The following is a 21,608-nucleotide window of genomic DNA, read 5'->3' as shown; positions in this document are numbered from 1 at the left end:
GGTGAACAGAAATGTGTGCGATGTTATCAGGCGGTCAACCATTTTGGAGAAGCGGCTGTTCAAACACACGATGTGGACAATCACAACAAAAATTCGGTATTGATTTCTAACCCTAACTGTTCTAAGTTTTCATATCTAAGTCTCGTTTATATACTATATTTGTAAATCTCAACTTAATATGGTAGACATGCATCTCGATTTTGGTAACTTGGAAATCTATCTGATGAGTTTTATTTTGTGCGATTAATTTTGTGTTTCGATAACACATACAATCCGTTAATATTGGTTGAGATCGTTTTTAATCTTTTTAGTAGAGTTAAAAAATCATATAATAGTTGTATAAACTAAGACCGAATAGTAGAATAAAGATAGAAGTCAATAGATTTACCTTGGTTGTTGATGGGATGCTTGCGCTTCGAACCAATTGTAGTTGAAGATGTAAGTTTCCTCATGTACTCTAGGGGAGATGAATTGCCCAGTATAGGATTTGTGTAGGTGTGGTGCTCAACAGAGGTTAATAATATGTAATTGTTGAATATATAGGTCTAAAGTAGTCAATTAATTGCTTTTGTCATTGGAAAATGGCAATTATAATTGCTTTTGGAATACTAAAAGGTTTTGTTAGGAATAAAGTGTAATGGTTTTGATATGTCAAATTTGTATTTGTAGATCCCCCAATTTTATTTCATAGGTCTAGTAGAGTCTTAGACCATGATCGGGAAATTATTTAATTATCAAAAGAGAAAAACAGAGGAAGATGCATGAAATTGGAAGAAGAGAATATCAAGCCGAAAATCAAGAATTTATCTGGAGAAAATGACAAATTGAAGAAGAAGATGAATGATACAAGATTCACGTCGCTACTACTCAAAGAAGATATCCTAGAAGAATTTTCGTGAAGAAAATTAATGTTGGAAGAATGCATGAAATTGACTTGGAGATCAAGCATCTATGGAAAGAAAGAAGTACATCAAATATGATTGGAGATTTAATCAAAAGCTGTATGTCCGAAATAGCTCAAGTCCGAAACTCACCATTAACAATTTTACAAGGTAAAATTTGAGAAGTCAAATTAAATTAATCTGATGGAGTTGGGCGCTAGTTTAAGCTTTGGGCGCCAATTACAAGTTGAAATTGGGAAGCAATTTCACTTGGGTGACAATTGAGATGCAATTGCACTTGGGAGCCGATTTCATAGAAATTGAAATTGGGAGCTAGTTCGAAGCAATTGAAATTGGGAGCCAGTTTCAGAGAGTCCAATTTCGAAGTCAACATTGAGAAGTAATTGGAGCACCAGGAGATGTTGGGAGCCAATTGCAAGTCAAAATCAATTGGGAGCCAATTACAATGGAGAAATTCAAATTGGGTGCCAATTACAAGCCAATTGAAATTGGGTGTCAATTACAAAGGAAAAATTCAAATTGGGTGGAAGTTCAAAGCCAGTTTGAAGTCGTGAGAATGAAGAAGATGAAGTAGAACTTACAGTGAAAAATATTCTCACAAGGAAAATACTAGTCTAACTAGTATGGGATTAAAATAAAGATTATTTTTGAATCCCAAAGATACAAGGACCACTTCAGAGCTAATAAGAGAAGTCATTCTACACCAAAACTGAAACCCAGATATTTCCACTCAACGTAAAACCAGAGGAATATCAGATGAAGTTTGGGAGCTCATTTACATGGAGAAGAAGATCCATCAAACGGTTAGCTTATCTCTTTCTGACATTTTTGCAGAAGATAAGATAAGATCTCTGACAAAAGATACAAGATTTCAAAAATGAGAGCATCTCTTTTCAACGGACGGATTCTCATTACCAGCTATAAAATGATGAAGATGTGAAGACTTGAAGAAGCAAGGGGAACAACGAGCAAAGAGCAGAGAGCTAAAATTCTAAGAGCTAAAATCTTCAAGTGTGAGAAAAAGAACTCAGAGAGCTTCAAAGAAAATATTCAGAGAGTTCTTAAACAGAGCAAAGCAGAGCAAAAATATCAAGTGCTTTACTTGATATATTCAAAGAGAGAAAACACTCAGAGCTATCAGGAGAAATCTTTCCAGAGTGTTTATCTTGATCAAAGAGACCTGCGCATCATTGAAGATCAACTACAGAGTCTCAGAAGTTGGAAGCAAGACAACACTTGTTTTGGAGCAAAACAAGAGAAGGGAGGAAAGTAGCACGGAGCTGTGAAATCCTGGATTATCACACGGAGCTGTGAGATCCGAAGCAGCAGTGTCGGAGGCACTGGGCGTGATTGGTGTGGGCTTGGTGATCAAAGCACCAGATCACGGGATACGTTTCTACCGGAGTGTGGAAGACGGGGGGAAAGTAACGCGGAGTCGTGAAATCCTGGGATAGTAGCGCAGCGACGTGAAACCCGAAGCAGCAGTGTGGTGTCACTGGGCGTGATTAGTGCGGGCTTTGTGATCAAAGCACTAGATCACGGAATTCATTGTATCTTGGAACCAAGGAGTGGTAGATATAGTGAATTGGCTCTTGGAGAAAAGAGCAAGTGGAGTAGGAGGATTACACCACCTCGCGAACCACTATAATTGTCTTGTGTTCTTTACTGCTTTCTTTACATACCGCTCTTTATATATTTGCTCTCACGAAGATATACTGCTCACACGATCTCACACACACTTTATGTTTAATTATTTCCGCGGTGCACCATACTCTAACAATCTAGCTATGAGTTTTGGTTTATCTCTGTCTTAGCAATTGTTGTGCTGTGCGAAAAAGTTTGAAAGTCTATTCACCCCCCCCCCCCCCCCCCCTCTAGACTTTCACCTTACCTCTTTTGGGACCAACAATTGGTATCAGAGCCTGTAGCCTATTTGAGTCAGTTTATACCAACCCTTGGTATTTAAACACGTTACCCAACTGGGTTAACTGTTTTTTACTGCTAGGCTGATCCATTCTACAAAGTGTGTGAATTGGATTAATCTTTCATATTTCTCGTGATGATGATGAAGAAAGATTTAGCTCAAAATCTATTATTCTCACTTGATAAATTTGATGATTGGAAAGTTCGTATGCAGGTACACTTATCGGCTTTACACGATGAAATGTGGGAAGTTATTTCCACTGGCCCTATAGAAATATTAAAAATCAATACGGCGTTTGTCCTATCCCCGGATGCTCCACAGTACGTACAAAAGCCAAAACCGGAATGGACATTCGACGATAGAACGCGGAATAATCTTGACAATATTGCCAAGGATATTCTATTCAAAGCCGTTGATGATACAATATTTCCGAAGATCCGAAAGTGTGCTACTGCGAAAGAAATATGGGAAACTCTCATCAAGATTGGCGAAGGAGATGAACAAGAAAAAGACAATAAGCTCACAATCGCCATGAAGAAGTTTGAAGATTTCAAGATGCTCTCAAATGAAAGTATTGCAGACATGGAAGCTCGAATGATCAAAGTTCTTGGAGAGATTAGTGATCTTGGCAAAAATATTAGCCAAAAAGAAATTAATCTCAAAATCCTACGAGGCTTACCATCTGCATGGGATATGAAGGTTACGGCTATGCGCGATCACCGAGATCTAAGAATGTTGTCAACAGACAAATTATTTAGTGATCTAAAAGCATATGAGTTCGAAATGAAGGCCAAAGATGATGATGTTCATGAAGCTCGAAATGCTGCTCTAATGGCCGAACAACCGTCAACCTCTAGGTCAGTAGAAAATAATGTTGATTTTATGACTGACGAACAGTTTGCTCTTTTTGTCAAAAAGTTTAGAAGGTTTATGCGAAAACAAAAATTCTGCTCGTGGAAAATTCATCTCTCGCATAACACAAGAAGAAAAAGTCGAAGAAAATAAGGATTTGTGCTACAATTGCCGCAAACCCGGACATTTTAAAATAAATTGTCCGTATCCGATCGTTAGCAAGTATCAAGGCAAAAATGTTGAATCTACGCCAAATAAATCCGAAAGCAAAAGGTTCAAGCGCGACAAAAGAAAAGCTCTCGTTGGCAACGAACCAAACGAAAATGATGATTCGGAGGATTCATCATCGAGCGATGAAAGTTCATATTCGGATGATGATACGGCGCTAATATGCAAGCTAATGGAGTTGAGTACAAGTGAAGATTGTCTTATGGCTCTTGAAGCAGAGGAAGAAGAGGTAAGTTCTAATTCTTTCAATTCTGTTAATTCCTCTTTTTCTCGTGAATCTATTGATAATCTAATGCGAGATTGTCAAGAGATTATGCTCACTCATCCTCAACTCAAGGAGCGCAATAATATTCTAATTCTTGAAAAAGAAGAAATGAATAAAAAATTGCAAGATGCTTTACTTGAAGTGAGTAAATTGAAGAATGAAAATATTCATCTTAAAGAAGAGTGTAGAGTAAGAGAGGTTAGAGAACATAATCTTAGAGCTACTATTGCTACGTTCACTAATTCGTCTAAAATTATAGATAAAATGGTGAGCATGCAAAAGCCATCAGGAGATAGAACCGGAATTGGTTATGACTCCACATGTTCTCAAACCCCTCAATATTTGACTAATTCTACTACTACTTTAAATAATAAAGTTCAAGTGGTAAAATTTGTTAAAAGTCAGAATAGCACAATGAGACAAGGACTTGGCTATCAATCAAACGCAAAGTTGAATGTTGAAAGGCCGAAACAAGTTTATACTACGGCAAAACAACAAAAATTCTACAAGCAAAGATATGCCAAAGAGTCAAGTGCAAAAAGATTTCATAGAAAAGAGGGAAGCTTTTCTAGAAATAAAGTTGGGAGATTTTATCCCACTCAAAAAGATTGGTTGTGCAATAGATGTAATACTTTTTATAGACCAAAGCAACCATTCTCTTCCCAGGTGCCAAAATATAAAAATAATTTTCAAAACCCGGCGCCAAAAATATTTTCTAATGTGAGTTATGATTATCGTGTCTCTTATGGTTACAAATCGCCTCATCTTAATTCAATAAGATCAAGGTGGGTTTGGTTACCAAAAATCACTAACAGTAAAGGACCCAAGCAAGTATGGGTACCTAAAGTTAATTAATCTTTTTTGCAGGATGTTTGGTACATCGATAGTGGTTGCTCACGCCACATGACTAGAAATAAATCATATCTAGTGAATTTCAAAGAAATCGATGGACCAAAAGTTATATTCGGAGGAAATCAAAATTATGGAATTACAAAAGGAGTTGGCACAATCAAGAAAAATGGTCTAAAGATTGAAGATGTTTCTTTCGTTGAAGGATTAAAATTTAATTTGTTGAGCACTAGTCAATTTTGTGATAAAGGCTATCTTGTAGAATTTTCTAAAGATAATTGCCTAATCAAAAATGAGCTCACAAATGAGATTATTTTATCTGGAAAATGGCGAAAGAATATGTATGTTGTTGATTGGAGCACAAGCAAAGATTCAGTGTGCTTAATGGCCAGAAATTCGAATGAAGCTAATTGGGAATGGCACAGAAAGCTCAACCACTTAAACTTCAAGACTATCAATCAGCTTGCAAAGAAGAATCTAGTAGAAGGCTTGCCAGATATTATCTTCAAGAAGGACCAAGTGTGTGATGCATGCCAACGCGGAAAGCAAATCAAATCATCATTCAAATCAAAGACACATGAGTCAACGTCAAGACCGCTAAGCTTACTACATATGGACTTATTTGGACCGGTTGATCCAATAAGTGTAAGTGGTAAGAAATATACTCTCGTTGTTGTTGATGATTTTTCCAGGTACACTTGGACCGTGTTTCTCAAGAAGAAAAATGAAGTTGAGCAAGTTCTACCGAAGCTGTTGAAGCAACTACAAAATGAGAAAGGATTGCAAATATCAAAAATACGAACGGATCGCGGAACCGAGTTCGTGAATGGAGTTATACAAGCTTTTTTCAATTCACATGGAATTTCTCATCAATCATCTACCGCAAGAACACCGCAACAAAACGGTGTTGCCGAAAGAAGAAACCGGACGCTCAAAGAAGCCGCACGAGTGATGATTAGTGCTGCCGGTCTCCCGAAACGATATTGGGCGGAAGCTATCAACACTGCTTGCTACACGCAAAATCGAAGCATGATCCATAAGCAGTACAAGAAGACGCCATATGAGCTATATAAAGGGAGAAAACCAAATATTGGTTATTTTCATATTTTTGGATGCAAATGCTTTATTCATATTAATGATAAATTGCATCTAAAAGCTTTTGATGAGCGTGCAGATGAAGGAATTTTTCTAGGATATTCAGCTACCAGCAAGGCGTACAGAGTTCTGAATAAAAGATCAATGGTGGTTGAAGAATCCATACACGTGGTATTTGATAAAAAATCACAAATCAAAAATGACGCTCTAGACGAAGAAATTGCACAAAATGGTAACAAGTGTCATATTGATTTTTGTGATACTAATGATACGTGTGAAGATGATGTTTTGCAGGGAATGGATGAGTTGGAAATTAATTCTCTAGAAAATCCCATCCCTCACCCAGAAGAAGTTGGAAATTCTTTAAATAATAATTTTGGGAGTGATGCCTCACGTGGGAATGGAGATGCAGTACAAGTTGGTGATCCAATTAATGATCAAATTGCATGTGATGTTGGTAATCAATTTCAAGACAATTTAATTGATGAAATTCGAACCAACACTGCAAATTCACAACAAATGGATCCACCCAGTACCATGCACCCATTTCAACCAGATTTAAGATGGCTCAAAAATCACCCTCCAGAATTAATTATTGGGAATATCCATGAAGGCTTAAAAACAAGATCATCTACCATGGAAGCATTGTTCACGTGTTATCTATCTCAGATTGAACCGAAAGAAATGGATGAAGCTCTTAATGATCCGGATTGGATAAATGCTATGCAAGAGGAGCTCGATCAATTCAAAAGAAATGATGTTTGGGAACTTGTTCCAAGACCGCCGAACCACAATGTTGTAGGAACCAAATGGGTCTTCCGGAACAAAGCAAACGAAGAAGGCGTGATTGTTAGGAATAAAGCAAGGCTCGTTGCAAAAGGATACTCTCAAGAAGAAGGAATAGATTTTGATGAAACCTTTGCACCGGTAGCCCGACTTGAAGCAATCGGAATTTTCCTAGCCTACGCCGCACACAAAGATTTCACTGTTTATCAAATGGACGTGAAAAGCGCATTCTTGAATGGTCTACTCGAAGAAGAAGTTTATGTCGAACAACCCCCAGGTTTTGAGGTAAAAGGCGAAGGTGATAAAGTCTACAAACTTAAAAAGGCATTGTATGGGTTGAAACAAGCACCTAGAGCTTGGTATGATACTTTGTCAATGTTCTTGATAAGCTGTGGATTCACCAAAGGCCTTGTTGACAAAACTCTATTTAGAATTCAAGATGGTGATCATATTTTATTAGTGCAAATATATGTTGATGATATTATTTTTGGAAGCACTAACAATTCTTTGTGTGAGAAATTTTCGAAGCTTATGCAGAATAAATTCGAAATGAGCATGATGGGTGAATTGAATTACTTCTTGTGCTTACAAGTCAAACAACTGAAAGAAGGAGTATTCATCAATCAAGCAAAGTACACCCGCGACTTGATAAAGAAGTTTGGCCTTGATGGAAAATCATCAATCAAAATTCTAATGAGCACATCAACAAGGCTAGACAAAGATGAAGATGGAAAGGATGTCGATCAAACAAAATATAGAGGAATGATTGGTTCACTTCTATATCTTACTGCAAGCAGGCCGGACATTTCTTATGCTGTGGGAGTGTGTGCAAGATTCCAAGCAAATCCAAAAGAAAGCCACCTCACCGCAACAAAGAAGATCATACGATATCTGAAAGGCACAATCAATGTTGGATTGTGGTATCCAAAAGGTACAGATTTTACTCTAACAGGTTTTTCAGATGCGGATTTTGCAGGTTGCAAAATAGACAGAAAAAGCACTTCCGGGACATGCCAGTTCTTGGGGGGAAGGCTTGTTTATTGGTTCAGCAAAAAGCAAAATTCCATCGCAACTAATACCGCCGAGGCCAAATATATATTGCTGCAGGAAGTTGTTGTGCGCAAATTTTGTGGATGAAGCAACAATTGAAGGATTACGGAGTAAATTGTGATGACGTTAGTATTTATTGTGATAATACTAGTGCAATCGCTATCACTCACAATCCGGTGCTTCACTCAAGAACCAAACATATCGACATTCGACACCACTTCATAAGGGATCACGTTGAAAAGAAAAATCTGAAGATCGAATATATCCCTACGGAAAACTAAGTTGCTGATATTCTCACGAAGCCTTTATGCGAAACGAGATTTTCAACCTTAAGGCACGAGTTGGGAATGATCGAAATGAGCTAAGTATCACTGATCTTAATCTCTCAATTTAAATTGATACTTGTGCTCAAAATTAATTGTTTTACATGGATAAATTGTTTATGTGTTTCTATGCATGTTTTTATTCGAAATTTTTATGTGATAAAATTGCAATATGTGTTAGAAATTTATTTGTGTTTTTGCATGTGTTATTTAACGTGAGATCATATGCCATGCAAATTAATTTCATGAAATATGCAATTCGTGATTTATTTGATAATCTGTTTAAAATTGCATGTTTTAATGTGTTAATCAATTTTTGAGTATGTGTTCATGTTTCTGTAAATTAACTAACTTTTTTTTGCATGAACAATTTGCTCTAAAATATGATTTACCGTGTTTGTTTAATTATATATGTGCCTAATGTGATTTACCGTGTTTTATGTGTTTCGTGCATATATATGATATAATGTGTTAAAATGCTTTAAGTTAATATTTTTCGTTTCTAAAATCTGTTTTTAGGATGTAAAATTTTATATAATGTTGTTTCTAATTATAAATTAGGAATATGTGTGTTAATTGTGTTAATTTCCAAATTATATGTATTTTAATTAGGAATGCCGTGTATATGTGTTTAATATTTTGGTATGTGTGATTAATTATTTGTGGAGCAATTTTTGCTACTAACGAGATGTTTGAGTATTATTATGTTTGTGGTACACGATTTTGAGAAGGAAATCAGGAGATAAAGGAGGAAAATTAGAGTTTAATTGGGCATCAAACCTCCACCCATAAACTCCTACCCTTTCTAAACCTCCACCCAACCTAACCCCCCCCCCCCCCCCCCATAATCCTCTCCTATATCAGCACCCTTCCCAACCGATTCGTTCTCACTCAAATCGTCACCCTAATCCCTCATTAAATCTCCTAGAAACCGCTACCCATCACATCCACCGCTTTCTCGACCAATGAAGAGTCACGAAAGCACTCATCACACCTCTTGAAACCAAACGTCGGCTATATCCAGAGAAAACCTTTCAACCTCTTCATCATTAGGACACACGGTTCTAGCACCTTCCTAGGCCTATAAATTAGGACCTGAAGCAAACAAATCTGTGTGGAGATTTCTTTTGTTTGTATCTATTTTTTTTGCAGGCTTCGATGACTCCAAAGAATCAAGAAAAGAGAAGATCTTCCAGGAGAGTGGCCGAGCAAGCAAGACAAGCGATGCTGAGGGCTCGACGTGCTGCAAATGGAGGACATGAAGTTGGAGACACACCTAGCGATCCTCTCATCCTATTCTCTGAAGAAGAGGAAGGACAACCACCGACCAAGGATCAAGTTCAAAGAAGTCCGAAGGTCTCAGCAGTGCAGCTACGACGTTCAACGCCATCACCACTGTCCTCTCGTCCTCTAACCCGCAGCTTCAAGCGATCTGCTCAACTCTCAATGGAACCCGGATTAGTCTATGCCGTGAAATCAAGCTCTCCGTCTCCACCGCATGCTGATCTTGAGACTGATCACAGTGCTGGTCTCTCTATCGATGAAGCCTGAATATGTGATGTGTTCCAAAAAAAAAATGTTATCCCTCTCTTTCTCCCTAAGAAGGAGATAAATAATGAAAAAGGGATGTTTTTGCTACTGGTTTTCTTTGTCTCTCTCTATCTTTCTGTCTCTCCTGCAAAATGAAAAATCCCTAAGTCCTTTAAAAAGAAGAAAAAGTTTCGTAGCCAGGAAGATAAAATAATAAAAATAATAAAAGAAATAAAAAATATTATGGCTACAAAAGGGATAAAAGAATAAAAGAATTAAGAGGAGAAGTGTCAGAAGATTTAAGAGGAAATATACCAGTGGAAGTTGCAGTTGAAGTTGCTATTGAGAACATGGAGCAATTATCCAGTGTACTGCCAGTACACAATACCGAGTCTACCATGCACATCATGGACCCTGTTCTAGAAAATGAAGATTTATTTACAGAGAACTACACAAGAACAGAGGTCTTAGAAGAAGAAATTGGTGATCTCAATCAAGAAGCCGAATCACCTGAAGAAGAAGGGATGCAACTTATTGACACAGTTATTCTCACAGATCCGAATAAAAGTCCATTCGGATCCCCTCAAAATTTTGTGCAGATGGATGAACAAGAAGATGACATATTTTCATCCTTATTTGCCAAAGTGGCCGAATCCAGTGATGTTGTTTGTCAAACAATTGGAGAAAAATTGGTTGAACAAAACCAAAAGCTAGATCAACAACACACGGATACACGAGTCAATCTGAAGGAATTAATGGAGCATCAAAATATTTTGAAGACCCATATTGACAAAGCAGAAAGAATTCTAAAAAGAGAATTGACAAAAGGCTTACTTGAAGTACTTCAGCTCATGAAGAAGGAGCGTGAAGCAGCTGAAAAGATTCACAACGAACGTCACTTGAGACAAATCAAAGCGATTCAAGATCAAGAAAGCCGAATCAACAAACTTGAAGCTGAACTCGCAGTTACAACAAACAAGCTTGACAACGTACAAACCGTTTCAATTGAAACGCACAACAGTGTTGAAACTGTGAAGGCAAACCAAGACCGAGATTTTAAGACCCTTGCATTTTTGGTTGATAACGCCAAAAGAGGGGAAGAAATTCTCAGTCACTTGGCTTTGCAACAACAAGAATTTATTCTTGGAAGTCAACAACAGCCAGTAGTGTCTACTCAAGGTAGAGGCCGAAGCCGCGGACAATCCTCACAAGGACCATCTCAGATTGGTTTTGCTCAGTTCGCGAATCCTAGTCTTGCTACAAGTACATCGAAGGTTGCTGAACAGCGTGGCTGGCTCGAATGCTCTAAGGGTACCGCCACTCAGACAACAATATGGACCAAGGAAAATTTACCAAGCATGATCAAGAAATGGCCTGCAGCCGATCAAGCCCAATGGATCTCGGAAAAGAATAAAGAAGAAGAAGGCAAAAGGAAAAGAACCGAGATGTGGTATGAACTAAGAGATTTCACTGGAAATATGGGCATGAATCTTGGAGAAGAAAGAAGCTTCGAAGAATGTGTCTTATGGTGGGAAAACGGAGTTCTTCCGGGCAACAATATCAAAGAAGCTTATGGATACTATATGGCCGGACAGCTTACAAAGAAATTTCAGAATGCGAAGTTCAAAGATGATTTCTTCAAGCTCAGAGAACATGTCAAGGAAATTTTGAAGAAAGACTTTGGTGTGAAGAAACCCAGAAGGTAATCTGAAAATTCTCTTAAGCTGATATATTCTCTATTTTCGAACCTCTGTTGCGTTTTTCTCTATAAATTCGAAATATATCAATAATAATTTCCCATGGTCTATTTTGAGTCTTTAATTTTATTTGTTTAATGTAATTAGACTTTCGTGAATTAAAAGACAAGAAATATGTCAAACGCACGACAAAATTAAAAATTGATGATGATCAAAATAAAAATAATTCAAGATGCGTTTAGGAGCTTGTCTAAAAATTTAATTCACAAGTTTCTTTTGATTGTGTCTAGAAAACCATTTGTTAAACTCATCTTGGCTTTGTCAAATAAAATTGAGCAAAAAGATTATTTTTCAAAGACTTAAAGCCAATGACTGAGTATAGGTTTTGGCATTATCAAAAGGGGGGAAATTGTTAGGAATAAAGTGTAATGGTTTTGATATGCCAAATTTGTATTTGTAGATCCCCCAATTTTATTTCATAGGTCTAGTAGAGTCTTAGACCATGATCGGGAAATTATTTAATTATCAAAAGAGAAAAACAGAGGAAGATGCATGAAATTGGAAGAAGAGAATATCAAGCCGAAAATCAAGAATTTGTCTGGAGAAAATGACAAATTGAAGAAGAAGATGAATGATACAATATTCACGTCGCTACTACTCAAAGAAGATATCCCAGAAGAATTTTCGTGAAGAAAATTAATGTTGGAAGAATGCATGAAATTGACTTGGAGATCAAGCATCTATGGAAAGAAAGAAGTACATCAAATATGATTGGAGATTTAATCAAAAGCTGTATGGACGAAGTGGATGATGCTTGATATATTATTTGAAATGGCTCAAGTTCGAAACTCACCATTAATAATTTTACAAGGTAAAATTTGAGAATTCAAATTAAATTAATCTGATGGAGTTGGGCGCTAGTTTAAGCTTTGGGCGCCAATTACAAGTGGAAATTGGGAAGCAATTTCACTTGGGAGCTAGTTCGAAGCAATTGAAATTGGGAGCCAGTTTCAGAGAAATTCTCTGAAAGTATGATTAATTGAAATCGGGAGCTAGTTGAAATTAAAATTAATTGAAATTGGGAGCTAGTTCGGGAAATTGAAATTGGGAGCAAGTTTCAAATGGAATCAATTCAAGTTGGGAGCCAAGGTAGAATTGTACATTGAAATTGCGAGCCAATTCAAGTTGTAGTATGGGATGCAATTCAGATTGGGGACCAATTAAAAGAAATTGAAATTGGGAGCCAATTCAAGTTGTAGTATGGGATGCAATTCAGATTGGGGACCAATTAAAAGAAGACATTGAGGGGGGACCAATTAAAAGAAATTGAAATTGGGAGCCAATTCAAGTTGTAGTATGGGATGCAATTCAGATTGGGGACCAATTAAAAGAAGACATTGAGGAGCAATTGAATTGAGATGAAATTCAAAGAGAAGTCCAATTTCGAAGTCAACATTGAGAAGAGATGTTGGGAGCCAATTGCAAGTCAAAATCAATTGGGAGCCAATTACAATGGAGAAATTCAAATTAGGTGCCAATTACAAGCCAATTGAAATTGGGTGTCAATTACAAAGGAGAAATTCAAATTGGGTGGAAGTTCAAAGCCAATTGAAATTGGGTGTCAATTACAAAGGAGAAATTCAAATTGGGTGGAAGTTCAAATCCAGTTTGAAGTCTGAGAACACCCAGACGTGAGAATGAAGAAGATGAAGCAGAACTTACAGTGAAAAATATTCTCACAAGGAAAATACTAGTCTAACTAGTATGGGATTAAAATAAAGATTATTTTTGAATCCCAAAGATACAAGGACCACTTCAGAGCTAATCAGAGAAGCCATTCTACACCAAAACTGAGACCCAGATATTTCCACTCAACGTAAAACCAGAGGAATATCAGATGAAGTTTGGGAGCTCATTTACATGGAGAAGAAGATCCATCAAACGGCTAGCTTATCTCTTTCTGACATTTTTGCAGAAGATAAGATAAGATCTCTAACAAAAGATACAAGATTTCAAAAATGAGAGCGTCTCTTTTCAACGGACGGATTCTCATTACCAGCTATAAAATGATGAAGATGTGAAGACTTGAAGAAGCAAGGGGAACAACGAGCAAAGAGCAGAGAGCTAAAATTCTAAGAGCTAAAATCTTCAAGTGTGAGAAAAAGAACTCAGAGAGCTTCAAAGAAAATATTCAGAGAGTTCTTAAACAGAGCAAAGCAGAGCAAAAATATCAAGTGCTTTACTTGATATATTCAAAGAGAGAAAACACTCAGAGCTATCAGGAGAAATCTTTCCAGAGTGTTTATCTTCATCAAAGAGACCTGCGCATCATTGAAGATCAACTACAGAGTCTCAGAAGTTGGAAGCAAGACAACACTTGTTTTGGAGCAAAACAAGAGAAGGGAGGAAAGTAGCACGGAGCTGTGAAATCCTGGATTGTCACACGGAGCTGTGAGATCCGAAGCAGCAGTGTCGGAGGCACTGGGCGTGATTGGTGTGGGCTTGGTGATCAAAGCACCAGATCACGGGATACGTTTCTACCGGAGTGTGGAAGACGGGGGGAAAGTAACGCGGAGTCGTGAAATCCTGGGATAGTAGCGCGGCGACGTGAAACCCGAAGCAGCAGTGTGGTGTCACTGGGCGTGATTAGTGCGGGCTTTGTGATCAAAGCACTAGATCACGGAATTCATTGTATCTTGGAACCAAGGAGTGGTAGATATAGTGAATTGGCTCTTGGAGAAAAGAGCAAGTGGAGTAGGAGGATTACACCACCTCGCGAACCACTATAATTGTCTTGTGTTCTTTACTGCTTTCTTTACATACCGCTCTTTATATATTTGCTCTCACGAAGATATACTGCTCACACAATTTCACACACACTTTATGTTTAATTATTTCCGATGTGCACCATACTCTAACAATCTAGTTATGAGTTTTGGTTTATCTCTGTTTTAGCAATTGTTGTGCTGTGTGAAAAAGTTTGAAAGTCTATTCACCCCCCCCCCCCCCCCTCTAGACTTTCACCTTACCTCTTTTGGGACCAACAGGTTTTGATCAGCTACTTAATGCAATGTGCCATCAATATATTAGCTCATTGATATTCTGACTACTTGTTTTTTCATTGTCCAACTAGAATTCACAACTTTGTTTGGATTCTAATAATGTTTACTATCTCTAATGTCAGGGAGTTAAATTTTTATATATGTTGTTTAATATATGTTGTTTTCCAGGTACCAAACAGTTGGGTGCTCTAATGTCAGGGAGTTAAATTTTTATGCCAATAAGTTGCTTTGGGTTTCACATCAAAAGCAACTATTAACTGGATGACCCTGAGTGGAATAGAGCACAGACTTAATAGATGCTGTGATATGTTTTTAGCACATAATGGGAATTGTACTAAAGAGGTTGTTACGCTTGGGGCAAAAGATAAGTTTTACATTTATCAAATCCTCTAATATAATGTTCTTTAGGTTGAGTATAATATTCTTTCAGTGTTCGTACATTAGGTGATGTTTATAAGATTTAATTCAGTGAATTGAAATTCTCCAATTGCAGTTTTGATATACACAATCTGTATTCAACTATAATTCTTTGAGTAGTCTTCCTAATGACAAAGAAGCTGTCAAGACTATTGGCCAAATAGTTACTAAGCACGGCTCAAAGATAATTTTTAATAGACTTAGAAATGCTCAATATAATGTGATTAACAACAATAATACCCTTTCATTGTTACTAAATTAGATGGTGTATATAATGAGTTATCTCTTTAATTCACTATTTGGCCACTGCAGGTAAGCTGCTACACCAACGGTCCTCAACTAACATTAAATTAGGAGGCTTCCTAATCACAAAGTTGGTGAATTCAAAGGGTAATTCACTATTCATCACTGAGTCCACAATTAACTTTGTGAACTTAATACATGTGTTAGAAATTGACTACGATGTGGCTGCCATTAATATTTTTAATCAATCACTTTTTGGTTAAACTGCAGGTAGGATGCTATAAAGCAAATGTTGCATAAAGGAACTGGAAGTTCAGTTAAAAGGACCTGGCAGTTCACTTAAAAGGACATGCAGAAAGGACCTGGAAGTTCACTTAAAAGGACTTTGAAGTGAGCTTTAAGATGACAGAGGCTGGTAAGTGCATAATCAGGTATAATCATGCCTACTTGGAATAAAATCTATATATTCATTAACAAAATATGTTTAAGCACTTAGTTTTAAAACTATTTTAATTACTTTTACTTTATCAAACTTCTAAGGGTGTTGCATAGTCAGCAAGGGTTGCAACTGTACTGTTTTAATACTACATTCAAATTTTCAAGTTAGAGTGCACTATTACTTTTGATGGTTTCTATACACTATTAAAATTTGATATTCTGTTTACATTATTTGTGGAGTTAATTTTGGATGACAATGAGTTGATTTGCTGTTAGTATTTAATGTAAGGGAATTGTTAATTATGGCACAAAATGGAGGATTTGAATTATTAGCTGGAGCTTGGAAAATATAGAATAATATTTTACCATTAAAAATGACATTACATTAATCTACAATAATGTTGTGCATCTAAAAAGTAGTCCTTTACCTGTATTACATTTCGCTACAAATACAATTTGATGGTCTGTTTGCTAGATGTTATCTGTATCTTCAAGTGATTTATGTGCCATCACTTTCCATTTTTAGTGATATCTCTTCCATCTTCTTCATTTTTTTCTGTCATGTCAGCCATCTCTTGACGTCTTTTACCATACATCTGCATTCATTTTCCATCATTGTGCCCCACTCCCTGAAAAAAAAATCTGTAAAAGGAATATAACAAATCCAGTACCCATAACAGCTCCTAGGAACAAATTCTGAGAATTCATAAAAAAACAATGATCTACGAATATAATCCAAAATGATTGAAAGTTTCAGTCTAGCTGTTTGAGTGAGTCACCAAAATGTCAACATAAAAACCATTGTTACAAAAAAGAGTCCAATAGAGCACATTGTCAATCATTAAAATCATTACACATCTGCTTCCTTCTCAATCTTGACCACACATTCCTTGCTTTTTTTTGAACTTTGTGTGCTTGAAAATTCATCGATTAGTGATCTCTTGATTGTTCCATTCTCAACACTATTCTCTGCATTGAGTCTCTGTGCAACAACTTGGAGTGGACTTTCAGCTTCATTTGCTTGGTCTGTTTCCTACAAAATCAGAAGTTCAAAATGTTTAAGTCACCAATAATAATAAACTATAAACTAATTGGTACAACATGTTACTCGGTAACCCCAAGTATACCTCTAGATCCCATAGGTCCTCATCTGTAAGCTCCAACTCCAACTTTGAGCTGAGATCCCTGTCCCTTACTCCTATTAGTTCTGGGCAATGCTTTTCTACAATCTTTTCATCAGTGATGATCCTCATAACAGGGAAAGCATGCATTGAGATAATTCTGGAACTGTTCTTTGCGAACGGCAATTCGAAATAGGAGATTCTGTCCAATTAGAGTCTCGAGCTCCTTAGGTAGACCCTTCCTTCCCTACATAAAAAGTTAGTATAGATTTTAATTTTCCTATATACCATATGTGAAACAGTATTTGAAAACACAACTTATCTGGTTCAGGTAATACTAAGTTAATAGTCTAGCTAAGATTGAAATATAGTTTTGTACCTTAGTATGGGTATCCTTCAGATCATCCGCGCTAATTCCAAGTAGATCGAGGCACTCCCTGTCCCATAGAAGGAAAGGAGCATTGCCATCCAAGTCCACAACCCTAACCTTAATTCTGTACCTGAGTGTCCCGTCACCCCAATTTCTGTCACATGTACTACACCATAGCCACTTTCCTTTGAGTTTCAGTTTTTTTTTTGCAACCCTTTGTTCTACACGAAGCATAGTACCACTCTGGATCATCAATGAATACAATCCTTGCTGCCACCCAAAAATCGCCAAACTGCATAATATGTTTGACTGTTAACAGAGTTTATAACATAGCCGAAATCAGTATATGTGTGATTATTTAGTACAAATCTTCCCATCAATTTTTATCTAACATTAATTAAACCATCAATATGTGTTTGATTGTGCAGGTTTGTGGGTTAACAGGTGGTATTTGCTACCAAAACAATTAACACCAGACCTGAAAGAGATAAGTACACACTGGTGGACTGATTAATATGAATAAGTTATATAGGACACCACATTTGTGTTACTATTTCTCCATCTCATGCTTATTAGCTAATACAGGTTAAACAGCAAAGAAATTGGATCTATTGTGCAACTTTGAGCAGAACTGAAAGCATGGATTGCAATCAAGTAATATCATAGAGGTATATTTTTAACTCTATACTATAGAGGGGTGCAGAGTTGTGTCTTTATTTATGTAGCTCATGCTTTACATTAATTGCAGGTTAAACCTGCCAGAAGTTTGTACTAACATGGATTGCAACAAATTAAAGACATGGATTCAACAAAGTAAAGAAATAGAGGTATATTATTAAGTGGCAGAATTCCATATATAACCTCTAAACATTTTAAAGGTGTTGGGTCTAATGTATACTATAGAGGGCTGCAGATTTGTGATATTATTTATGTAGCTCATGCTTTACATTAATTGCAGGTTAAACATGTCAGAACTCTGTACTAACATGGATTGCGACATGGATTGCAACAAAGTAAAGACACAGAGGTATATTATTAATTGGAAATTCCATCTATAAAATCTAAACATTATACGAATTGTTTGGTCTAATGTTTAGGTTAATATAATCATTTGCTGTTTTAACAGTCTTAGGAGCTACATCCCTTAAAACAGTCTTACCTCCTTGTCTCTGTAGATGTCATTGATAGTACGAACTTCCATATCAGCAGATAGGGAAACTGAATAGGAGCTACATTCCTTAAAACTTGACTGGGAAATTATACTGCGCATTGGAGTCTGTTCTTGGCTAATACTGTAAAATGATAACATAAAATCAGAATTAATATTAAATGTAAAATTGCAGCTGCAAAAAAAAAAAAAAAAAAAAAAAAAAAAAAAAAAAAAAAAAAAAAAAAAAAAGAATGCAAATACCTTTTCATGAACTCCTCAAATGGGGGAGATTCTTGGTTGAAAAGCAGCTGTGTTACATCATAGGAGCTACAAATCTTGACATCACCACCTTTAGGAAATAATGTTCTAATACACATTAGAAAGGCTTATTGGTGAATAAGTTAGGAGCAGTTATAGGATTTAATCTACTTACTTTTTAGACACACCCTAGCCCTACAAAACTGTATCAACACCAATAATGGCTCTTGTGTAGTAGAATTGTAGAATGCCTCAATCTTGCTTACGTGTTCATCCCACAAAGTACACATTAGTTGTATTCCACTAAAAATATTTAGAAAATATATTAGAAACTCAGAAATCTCTAAAATAGAAAATAAACCATAGGTACTGGAATTCAGTAGTACTCAGTATCTTCAATGGTGAAGTCAATCAGCCTGGAGTTCTTGCCATTGATTAGTTTCTCCTGTGGGCAGTGTATTTCAATCACTCGGCCAATAACATCTACAAAATAATGCTTTAGAATATAGAATAGTAGACAAAATAGTAAATAATTAGAAACCATAGATTGAATGAGAGCACTGATTACCAAATAAGATTTTCTCATCAAGGCCTTCATTAGACTTGATCTCTCTAAAGGTCTTCAGTCGATACATTTTCATAGGAAATTTCACATGCTTAAATCCTTAACCATAGTCTGATAGTTAAATTTTATCATGTACTTCTGTGGGCTGGTTTTGTATGAGTAAAAATTGGTGATAACTCAAAAATTTTTTATAGCATATACTGAACCTTCATCAAAACTGCTAAGGTACTTTTCCACGTACTCTTTGGGTATATGAGCATGCAAGAAGGACCCATGTGTATGTGTAAATAACAAAAATAGGGACTGTAAAATATATATAATCTCTGTTTGAATATCGGAAAAAAATACGAACTGTATAAGTAAAACGACTGTCTATCTATTTTTAAAGAGTACTTACCTCTTCATCATGAAAAACAATCTCTTTTGATCTAAACTTCGATGGATCACTTCTCTCAGGAATCTGATATGCTCGCACCACCCGTAGTCTAAGAGCCTGCCTGGTATTCATCGGAGATATCTGGCTAGCAAGGACAAACATCTTTTGTTATTGAAGAAGAATAGAGAGGCTGTTGTAGAGGGAGATTGCGAATGTATTCAGTAGTTGTATATGTGTTGTATATATAAGGTCTGATGACCTTTCGTTATTGATCATCATCATCATCATCAATAAATGCCCAGAGAATAGGTATGGGTTCGTGGGCTCAATGTCCCATATGAAAAACTGATTGCCTTAAATACATTCTCTAATCCCATTGGATGGGAGAATGATCTGTCGTAGATATTTTGAAAAAATTAGGTTTTCGATATACTTTAGGTATTATACTGCGTAGACCTTTGGTTTTCCGAAGCAAAAACAATAAATTTAGCGGCTTTGTCCAAAACATCGACGTTCGGTTTGGGCAGGATTTTTTTGCTCCGATTGTTTTGCTTTAATATATATATATATATATATATATATATATATATATATATATATATATATATATATATATATATATATATATATATATATATATATATATACCATATGATCTTGTGAAAATTAAATGTTGTTAATACCAACATTTAACCATTACCATATGATCTTGTGAAAATTAAATGTTGTTAATACCAACATTTAACCATTAATATCAACATTTAATTTTCAAAAGACCATATGGCTTTATTATAATTAACATTATTATATTAAATGATATATGATGTTATATTATTGAAGCTTTATCCATTCATATTCTAATTAAAATATATATTTCAATTAAAATGCCTTTCACCATTTTGATACGAGATTGCACTTCAAGTTCTAACGAAAACAATTCACGTTGATGCTCGCATATGCCATGACTATCAACAAAAGTCAGGGTCAAACACTAACTCACGTTGAGTTATTACTAGAAAAAAAAAAAGAAAAAAAAAAGCAATCTTTAATCACGGTTAAATGGTTAATTGTATGTGGTTTTTTTACCGAGTCACCCATCCTGATGGTTTTAACTCTAGACGAGGATAGATAAAATTCTGTTACTACTACCAATGTCCTCTACAAAGAGATTTTCAATAATGTGTAATTCAAGACAGTGATATTATGTTTTTTTTATACAAAGATGATAAAATTGCTATATATCTACATAAAAAATATATCTTCCGTATAAATAATTTCTATAACTGAGTTGCTAGACAACGAGCTAATTAGCCTAATTAATACAAATCATAAACACAGATATATAAAATCTCTAAAGTTGCAGCACTGAATGCGTATATCTACACGTTAGCTATTAATTGACAATTATTTGCTCGAATTCAAGCAATGATAACGTCAGAAAACAGAATCGGTACAACTCAAATCTTCAATTATATTATATAATATTCGATGTTATAATTTATACAATTATATGTCGATCTAAATATTTTTAAAATATTATAACAAATTCATCTCATGCAACGCACGTGCAAAAATACTAGTATATATATATATATATATATATATATATATATATATATATATATATATATATATATATATATATATATATATATATATATATATATTAGATACTAATGAATATAGTAAATAACTATCAATTGTATAATAATTAATTTTTACTCTAAATTAATTATTATTTACACCAATTTATACTATTAATAAAAGTAAAATCCTCCTCTCCACATTCCTGCCCAATTTAATATCTATATCTAATGAATTGTTACCACAGATTGAAATCAAAATGGTTATCAAATTCTGAGAATAATTAAACCATTACAATTGTGAGAATAACATAAACAAATTCGGTGTAATAAATGGGAAAATCCATTTGAAATTCTATGTAATTCTATAAGGAAATAATAATTTATACTATTAATAAAAGTAAATCTTCAATTAAAATGTCTTTCACCTTTTTGATACGAGATTGCACTTCAAGTTCTAACGAAAACAATTCACGTTGATGCTCGCATATGCCATGACTATCAACAAAATTCAGGGTCAAACA

The 21,608-nt window shown here is 35.6% G+C and overlaps 1 protein-coding gene across 1 annotated transcript; it reads right to left on the bottom strand.

The window, feature by feature from the left end:
* Positions 1-16,511: 16,511 nt before the first annotated feature.
* Positions 16,512-19,663, bottom strand: LOC109147039. Its single transcript, XM_019294678.1, has 10 exons — positions 19,523-19,663; positions 19,129-19,180; positions 18,947-19,043; positions 18,736-18,863; positions 18,564-18,651; positions 18,312-18,444; positions 17,392-17,444; positions 17,162-17,282; positions 16,789-16,953; positions 16,512-16,694 (listed from the first exon to the last, which is right to left on the bottom strand). Exons 1-10 carry the CDS (start codon positions 19,661-19,663, stop codon positions 16,512-16,514), a joined length of 1,161 nt encoding a protein of 386 aa, XP_019150223.1.
* Between the last annotated feature and the right edge of the window lie 1,945 nt (positions 19,664-21,608).

Source organism: Ipomoea nil, unplaced genomic scaffold (assembly GCF_001879475.1).
Source record: "Ipomoea nil cultivar Tokyo-kokei standard unplaced genomic scaffold, Asagao_1.1 scaffold1971, whole genome shotgun sequence".
Classification (NCBI taxonomy): Eukaryota; Viridiplantae; Streptophyta; class Magnoliopsida; order Solanales; family Convolvulaceae; genus Ipomoea; species Ipomoea nil.
This window is presented reverse-complemented; position numbering and strand designations above follow the sequence as displayed.

What these genes read in the sequence shown, in the direction of transcription:
- LOC109147039 (XM_019294678.1), bottom strand. Translation starts at nt 19,663, where the DNA reads ATGTTTGTCCTTGCTAGCCAGATATCTCCGATGAATACCAGGCAGGCT. An exon ending in TGATGAGAAAATCTTATTTG is followed by an intron (nt 19,044 to 19,128) that starts GTAATCAGTGCT and finishes ATTATTTTGTAG; the next exon opens with ATGTTATTGGCCGAGTGATT. An exon ending in TTTGAGGAGTTCATGAAAAG is followed by an intron (nt 18,445 to 18,563) that starts GTATTTGCATTC and finishes ATCATTTTACAG; the next exon opens with TATTAGCCAAGAACAGACTC.